The 8610-nt window shown below is 34.2% G+C and overlaps 2 protein-coding genes across 2 annotated transcripts; both read left to right on the forward strand.

Moving 5' to 3' along the window:
• Positions 1–2843: 2843 nt before the first annotated feature.
• On the forward strand, positions 2844–4879 carry LOC144568039 (uncharacterized). Its single transcript, XM_078318257.1, has 2 exons — positions 2844–3740; positions 4723–4879. The coding sequence occupies exons 1-2, from the start codon at positions 3086–3088 to the stop codon at positions 4788–4790; spliced, it is 723 nt and encodes a 240-aa protein (XP_078174383.1). The 5' UTR covers positions 2844–3085; the 3' UTR covers positions 4791–4879.
• Positions 4880–5071: 192 nt separating this feature from the next.
• LOC144568037 (LEAF RUST 10 DISEASE-RESISTANCE LOCUS RECEPTOR-LIKE PROTEIN KINASE-like 1.1) lies at positions 5072–6725 on the forward strand. Its single transcript, XM_078318255.1, has 2 exons — positions 5072–5337; positions 5611–6725. Exons 1-2 carry the CDS (start codon positions 5223–5225, stop codon positions 6540–6542), a joined length of 1047 nt encoding a protein of 348 aa, XP_078174381.1. The 5' UTR covers positions 5072–5222; the 3' UTR covers positions 6543–6725.
• The last annotated feature ends 1885 nt before the right edge of the window (positions 6726–8610 follow it).

The following is an 8610-nucleotide window of genomic DNA, read 5'->3' on the forward strand; positions in this document are numbered from 1 at the left end:
GAATTGATCCTTGGAAAATAAATGAGGTGGTCATTTTCAGATACTGACAAGAGAAGACTTTGACTAAGTCAATTACATATGAACCTCAAGAATACTCATTATTATAGTGATGTCTTCATCTAATATCATTCTCCTTTCTGCGCAGTCTACAAGCAATAAATCTTCCAAGTCTTTCCAAAAGACTAAAGAACTGCCCTCATTTTCCTCTGAAATTTACTTAAAGATACTTTTTAGTGTTGGTTGTTGGTTTTAAAATATAATAGGGGCATAAAGGTAGCTCCGAAATTTTTATTAATATCCAAAAAAATAAAAAAATTTAAAAACTATCCAGGTTTTTTAGTTATTTCGAATTCTATCCAAAATCACAAATTTTTTTGCATTTTTGGAATTTGAAATTGCAATTTTTTTTTGCGGTTTTAGGCCTACTTTCCGCAAAAAAAAATTGCATTTTATTTGTAAAAATCCCTTTTTGCAAATAATTTTTGCGGTTTTGTCTTTTTTTAAACAGAAAAATTTATAATTTATTTATTTTTATATTGAAATATTTAATATATTTCTTTGAAAATAGATGGAATATTATATAATTTGATTTATTAGAAAGACTATGACAAATAATATGGATTTTTCACGGCTGTAAGAAAAAATTAATATATTTATTTGTGTGTTATTGGAAAAAAAAAAAAAATGCTTAAATTCTGAGTTATTGTACTCGGTTTAAAAGTCACTTCTAGGTAAATACAGAAAATATTGTGATCATTCTAGTACATTTAATTTCTAAAAAGTTGTATCTATTTTTGAAATAAAAACAAAAACTTTAAGTTATTTAATGATTATTATTCAAAAAGATCTCAAAATACATACAACTTTTTAGAAATTTAATGTACTAGAAGGATCACATATTTTATGTATTACCTAGAAGTGACTTTTGAACCGCGATCAATAACTCAGAATCTAAGCATTTTTATTTTTTTTCCAATAACACACAAAGAAATATATTAATTTTTCTTACAACCATGAAAAATTCGGCCTGAAAAATGTTGGTCCGGTTATTTGTCACAGTCTTTCTAATAAATCAAATTATATAATATTTCATCTATTTTTAAAGAAATATATTAAATATTTCTAATATTTCAATATAAAAAATAAATAAATTATAAATTTTTTTGTTAAAAAAATAGAACCGCAAAAATTATTTGCGGAAAGGGAGTTCTGGAAAAAAAAATGCAATTTTTTTTTTGCGGAAAGTGAGTTTGAAAAAATAAACAATAGAAAATTGCAAAAAAAAATTGCGGTTTGAGTAGATTTCAAAATGACTCGAAAAGCTAGATAATGTTATTTAAATTCTTTATATTTTTGGATATTAATAAAAATTTCGCAAGGTAGCTTCCTCCATGGAGTAATTTAGTGGTATTTCTTTTTTTATGACTAGTCAAGGTCAAGTTCAAGTTGCATATAACACTATATGGGGCCGTTTGGCAACAAAGGATTAAGCCTCCTTAAGGCTTAATCCGTTTCCTTTAGCTTCTTTAGCCGCTTAATTCTACCGAACACCGGTTATTTAGTGTGGATTAAGAATACCTCTTTTAGCTTCCTTTTGCCCGGATCTTAATCCTCTGCCCGGACTTTAAGGCACCCATAGCCCTTCCTTTAGCTTCCTTAGCAAAATCCATGGATTAAGACAACCGAACATCGGTTCCTTAGCGCTCCTTAATTAAGCTCTTAATCTTTCACTCTTAATCCTTTGTTGACCAACGATGAGATTACAATGAGGTCACCGGGATAATGGAATGAGATGTTTGTATAGCCATTATTTTCTCTTTTATTTCAACCACCTGTCGCTTAATTCAGTTTGTTTTAATTTTTATTCTGGTCTAACCATCTTTCACAATTGTCCTTATCTTTTTTTTTGAAGAAAAATATGGGTCTAGCCCCTATTTCATTCAAGATTTTGTCCATTACATAAGAGGTGTAACAGTAAAGAAAAGAAGCAATGTGCTCAAAACATTTGAGCCTAAAGAACTAAACAAAGGAAAAAGGAAAAAAGAAAATATGGAAAGAAATGCTAGATGAAGGAAACAGTAGTAAAGTAAAAAAATGAAAAAAGAGTAAATTGTAAATTGTCCCGGTATCAGTATCTCTAATATGTTTCTGCTGTGTAGTACTGTAGCTGCCAAGCTACTTCTTCCTTTAGGTCCGTTATTTGTTTGGTAACTTCTGTAAAAGTTCTTGCACAACGCTCACGCCATAATATGAATTGAGCAATTAATGCAATTGATCTCTGTTTTTTGGTTAAATGAGATTGTAGAATGAAATCATACTGTGTGATAGGCAAAGTCGGTGTGATTGCCTGATATAGTTCCTTTGAGAATGTCACAAATAGGTTATTGGTGATTTCAGACAGATCTGAACTGTCACAAATAGGTTTATTTTCTATTTATATTTTCTGAGTTTACTTCACAGTCAATGGTAGGATGGAGGTGATGTGAAGATATAATAATTCGTGGTAAAGACTTGTACTTGACGACAAGAGAAAACTTTGACTAAGTCAACTATTTTTTAACTTTTAAGCCCAAAGAAAAATTATGTTTACAATAACATGGAATTTTTCACCAGCAAACCAGACTAAAGTCGCAGGAAAAAGATTATAGCTTACCTTTTTCTAACATTTATGCCAAAGTTGCCCACCAGTCTACAAGTTATTATATCTTTGGGAAATATTCCCTTCTGAAATGAAATTGGGGGCCTTATGTTGTTGTTATTATTTTCTAATGAATGATACCCTAGATTTCGGTCATGCATTGGGTACAGTAGTCAAGCACTCAATTTTTGGGTAGTGCAAGAGATGCATATAGTTTAGAAACTAAACTACCTTCTTGGTGACATTTTTCATAATTGTAGGGCCTAATTGCTTATCTTTCAATATCCCAGTCAAGGTCAGCTAATTCCCCATAATGAAGGAAACTATGCTATCGACAAATCAACGGCAAATTATATAAGAGGTTGCAAGAATAGCATGTCTGTATCCATATCTTCTCCAATGTTTAGATATAGCTATAACTTAATATCTCGGTTGGTTTAATCTTTAATGGCCGCTTCAGTACTGGCTTGTCTTTTTTTCATTTTCTTCCTTCCCTGCTTCTCCAGCTTATGTCCACCTACACTTCCATGTAATCATTCTATTCCAATTAGGCCTCCTTTCTACATGCAATCAAACATTACGAAGGTTCCTAATTGTCTTGGTAAGATACTGATTGGATGTGACTATAATAAGCCATTTCTCTCTTGGTTTTCTAAGATATTACCATTGGAAAGCATCTCATATGAGAACAATATCATTACGGTTCAAGATCCTGATCTTAGTAGTTCCTTGCATAAATCTGGCTGTGGTAATCTTTATTTTAATTTTTCTACTCCTGTCAATGACTTTCACCATGAGATCCGCGAGCAATTGAAGACTAGCCTTTCTTCTATGATATGTGACCCTTTTAATCCGATACAATCCCCACCCAAGATATTTGGAACGGATTACAACCTCAGCTACTGGCCATTTCCTGATGAAAATGATAAACCTCCGCCGAAGTGTTGGAATTCCCTTGCCCCGTCTTTTGAGTACATTTTCTCATTCAAAATTGCGAGCGACCAGCTTTCTCTGCTATCAGCTAGTTATTCAAATCATTTTCTAGCACAGCCTGGTTGCTTTGCGAAGTCGATAGATATTCTCGATCATAAAGGTGGTAAAGGTTAGTAGCTTGCATATTTTATCAATTTATCCTGTTAATTTTCTTTAACCTTTTTGTAAATTATGGGCAGTTCTATTTTCTTTTTGTACATTTTTCTTTCTCCTTTGGCATAATTAATGGGGGTCTTGACATAACAGCTCTAATAGAGATGATATGAGACTTGGACTGATTAAGTAAACTTTAAGCCTATGACTGTTCAAAACTATTACAATAATAGCTAACCTTTTTTTTTCTTCTTCTTCTAATTTCCCTTTCAAAGTTTCCTGGTCTTACTTCCATGTGAAGAATTCCCAATTTTCCCATACTTTTGAAAAGGATGGTTACCTTTCTCCTATAGACGATTATTCTCTTCCCTTTTAAAATCAAATCAGAAGCCTTTTACTTCATGCCTAACTCGATGTTTAACATAAGAATTCTATAACATTTTACTTGTACTATATTGCTTTATTGCTTTTCATCAATCTATGTAGTAGGTCTAATTTATTTTTACTGGAGGTGCTGGTAGGAAATTTCCATATTTATCCTTTCACAATTTTTGGTCAAGAATCTTGTCAAACAATGGGAAATTATTTGAGGTTATAGGAAAGCACAATGGTATAACTTCTATTTCCCTACCCCTGCATTCCTATTTCACGTCAATCTACGCTTCCTTGTAATAATTCTAGACTAATCAATTATGACAATCAAGATATTTCGCTGATATCAGCTAATTATTGAAATAATCTCTTACCTAAGCTTAATTGCTTTGCTAACAGCACACTAGTAATCGCTTATGATCAATATATAGTGTAAAGGATTATAACTTGATTATATGTTATTTGGTTATTTTATTATCATTATTTGCTACTAAATAGTATTTTAATTATTTCAGTGATTGCACTTTCAAATTTGATTAAAATTTACTTTCGGTCCGGTGAAAAGAAAGTATGAACTCTATCTAAATTGATGATTTGTGACATTTTTTCCTTTATCCATATTGCAGGGAAGAACTTTCGAAGAAAAATTATAATAGGCAAGTATCATTTCTCTTTTAGTTTTAGAATAAACTAAACATATATGTTCTTTTTACCATCTTTTACATGAAAGTATAAAACCTTCAATACGACCCTTATGTTTTGCACCTATCTTTAGTACCCTGTAAGGGTCTGTATCTTCTTTTGAATGCAAATTAATACTTTGAGATTCTCAATTGGGATAAAGAATTTAATATGGTTGCCTTGGAAACTTCGATGAACCTACTTGTAAAGTCAACTTCATCTAGCTTACGGAATGTTCAAATTTTACACATTTTATTACCCTTTGATATGATTCTCACTTTTATCTGATTGCCCTTCAGGATGCGTTGTAGGATCAGCATTTGTGCTTGTAATTTGCGTTTTGTTACTTCTACTCTACAAGCGCAAGAAACTGAGATTGATCTCATCATCGTCAAAGCTTCTGGTACAAAGAGAAGTTTCTGATCAATACTTTCATGACCCAGAGATGGTTGGGTCAGAATACACTCAGATTTTCTCTTACGAGGAACTTCGGGAGGCAACTGAAGGATTTAGCGAATCAAAAGAGCTCGGTGATGGAGGTTTTGGCATTGTATATAAAGGTACATACTATCACTTGTAATGTAAGGTAAATGTTTTGGCTATTTTATTCAACATTGATCTCATTTATTATTATTTTTTTCAAAATCTTTTCTCAACTTTTTTAATATAAAATTATTATTTTGGAGAAAAATATCTCTGTTTTAGGTCTGATCTAGCTAAGGTCTTGAATTCTATTGGAGCACATATGATATTTTTTTTTCCTAAAAGAAAGCATTTTTGGATAATAAAGTTGTTAATCGATAATTAACAATTAACAATGAAATATTTTCTAGGGATACTCAAGGATGGACGCACAGTCGCAGTAAAGCGCCTTTACAAGAACAACTACAAAAGCACCGAGCAATTTATGAACGAAGTTAGAATTCTCTCTGGTCTCCACCACCCGAATCTCGTTACCCTCTATGGCAGCACCGCACGCTCCAGCCGGGAGCTACTTCTTGTCTTCGAATTTGTTGCCAATGGCACCGTTGCCGACCACCTCCACGGGCCCCGCTCTATTGAGAATGCATTAACCTGGCCGGTTCGCCTATCAATTGCTATTGAGACGGCAAATGCTCTTGCTTATTTACATGCAGTTGAACCACAGATAATTCATCGAGATGTCAAGACAACTAATATATTACTCGATGGTGATTTCCATGTAAAGGTTGGCGATTTTGGTTTGTCGCGTTTGTTTCCATTGGATGTGACCCATGTTTCGACAGTTCCTCAGGGTACACCTGGGTATGTCGACCCTGTGTACCATCAGTGCTACCATCTTACTGAGAAGAGCGACGTGTACAGTTTTGGAGTTGTTTTGATGGAATTGATTTCATCAAAACAAGCTGTAGATTTGAGCAGGAGCAGAGATGAGATCAACCTTGCTAATATGGCGTTAAACAAAATACAGAGGTGTCAGCTGGATGAGTTGGTGGACCCGGCTCTTGGATTCAGTTCAAACTGGGAGGTGCGGCGCATGATTTCTTTGGTAGCTGAGCTGGCATTTCGATGCTTGCAACCTGAAAGGGAAATGAGACCGTCTATAAAGGAGGTTTTGGAGACATTGAGAGTGATCGAAAAAGGAGATTCTAACGGAGATAAAATGGTTAAAGAAAATATGATAAAGGAAGAAACTTATTTGTTAAAGGGTGAAACAAACTTTTCTCCTAATACCGTGATTGATAGTTGGAAGAGCAGTTCTACGACACCTAATACAAGCGCATAAGGTATCAACATTTTGTTGTTCAATTACAACTATTTTTATGTTTGCTAGGGGATGTACATATAGAATATAGAGTAATAGAGGAAATTATATGATAGTACATCGGTACGATTGTGCGATTGTTGTACAGTTTATCATTTATTGAGAAAAATGTTTTGGACTTTTGCTTTCCAATTCACTTCACTATTCTTGGTGTGTTTTTAATTTCATTAGTTGAGATACTCGAGGCAGTTTTTTTTTTTTAATTTTGCAATTTGAATTTACTTTTAGTATGATAGGTACTATGTTCTTCGATTCATGGCAATGCATTGTACAGAGAAATACATTGTACTACTTATGGCAATGGCACTTGTTATTCAATATAGTTATTGTTCAATCCTCGAATTGCTTATTGATTCTTTTTTGTTTTGAAAGTTAGTAGTTGAAAGTTAGTGGTTTTAAATGTCTAACAATAATTTCATTAATAAAATACGTATTACAAGTTTACAATGAATCAAATAACCCTTCTTTTTAGATCTAAATTCATTTATTATCATGAAATCACATAACTACTCTAATAATCTAATTCTACTTATTTACCCTCTTAAACACTCTATTACTTCTTTATCCATCTCTCTCCATTACCGGACCTGCTTTCATCCGATAAGTGTTGCACTTTGACGGCTAAATTTACTCACATTTCGAGTTCCGAACAAACCGCGTTCTCAGCTCGGCTCGGCTCGGTTCCCTCCCATCTCTCTTATTCTTTTCTCCGCACGAGGAGATAGAGATGAGAGAGAAGAAAATATCGTTATGTCAGAGGTGAAACCGTGGAAGGAGCGAAATGGAGATGTGTGGAGGAGAAAAAGGAAACGAGGTCGACAGCTAGGATTTGCTTTGTTGTTTCTCCCTTTTTTACTGCTCTTTAGTTGGTTGAATTGCTAATTGAATTATACATCATTGTCAAAACTTGGGGGCAAAATATATGGACGGAAAACGTTTTGATTGATGCAGTGCAAGAGTCATCATAACTGTAAACTGTGTATGCAGCACTGTTTTAATTCTAATGTTCGTGTACTGCATGAAGTAAAATCTGATCAGTCAATATCTTTACCCAAAACTGACTATATTTCTCTCCTGGATTCGATTTGTTTTTAAATTAAGGGATATTTAATGCTTGTATTTATTTTTGAATGAAAATAAGGCTTAATTAACTCTGAATTTTATTTGGTTCAGTAGAAGAAAATTGTGCGTAAAAAAAAGTTAGTCCAAAGTCCAAATTGATTTACATAATGAAAGAAAGTTAAAAAAAAAAAGACACAGTCCAATTCGCTATTCCATTTAGAAAAATCGCATATTCGTCAGGAGAAAAAGAAAGTTTGCTACTAGGTATCTAAATGTATATTGTGCCGTGACTTGAATCTCGTGTCGTACCATGACCAAGTCAGATATCTATGTGTTGTAGACTTTTGCTAAACCCGGAACGGGTAGCACCCGTTTTGCCCGGCCCGTACCCGTTACCCGTGGTACCCGTACCCGTTGCCCGGGTACAAACGGGTAGACGGGTAGACGGGTACGGGTAATAAACGGACCGGAGAACGTGATTTAAAAAATAACCCGTTGTACCCGTACCCGTCTACCCGCCAACCCGTACCCGCCTACCCGTACCCCTATACCCGCCTACCCGTACCCGTACCCGTACCCGTTACCCGTACCCTTTACCCGGTTGCCCGTACCCGTTACCCGTACCCGTTACCCGTTACCCGTACCCGCCAACTTTACCCGTACCCACTTTTGAAATTCAAATTTTGAATTGTACCGCCGGTTCAAGAGGGGCCCGGTCCGGGTCAAATCAAACCCGGCCGGACCCACCCGGGTCACGTCGGTTTTTTTTTTTTTTTTTTTTTTTTCAAATTTTATTCCCTCTCCAATTTTTTCTTTAAATACACCCCTCTAATCCTCTTCCTCTCCACATTCTAACTCAAATTCTCAAATTCTCAATCCCTCAAACTCAATCTCAAATTCTCATTTTTCATTATTCTCAATTTTTAAATTTATTTTTTAAAAAATATATAGTTGTAATTTAATTCAT

The sequence above is a fragment of the Carex rostrata genome, chromosome 17 (genome assembly GCF_964058835.1).
Source record: "Carex rostrata chromosome 17, lpCarRost1.2, whole genome shotgun sequence".
Taxonomy (NCBI): Eukaryota; Viridiplantae; Streptophyta; class Magnoliopsida; order Poales; family Cyperaceae; genus Carex; species Carex rostrata.

Excerpts from the sequence above, each read along its gene's own strand:
- LOC144568037 (XM_078318255.1), top strand. The coding sequence starts at position 5,223 with ATGGTTGGGTCAGAATACACTCAGATTTTCTCTTACGAGGAACTTCGG. Across the intron at positions 5,338-5,610 it reads TTTTGGCATTGTATATAAAG|GGATACTCAAGGATGGACGC; the intron begins GTACATACTATC and ends AATATTTTCTAG.
- LOC144568039 (XM_078318257.1), top strand. The coding sequence starts at position 3,086 with ATGGCCGCTTCAGTACTGGCTTGTCTTTTTTTCATTTTCTTCCTTCCC. Across the intron at positions 3,741-4,722 it reads CGATCATAAAGGTGGTAAAG|GGAAGAACTTTCGAAGAAAA; the intron begins GTTAGTAGCTTG and ends TCCATATTGCAG.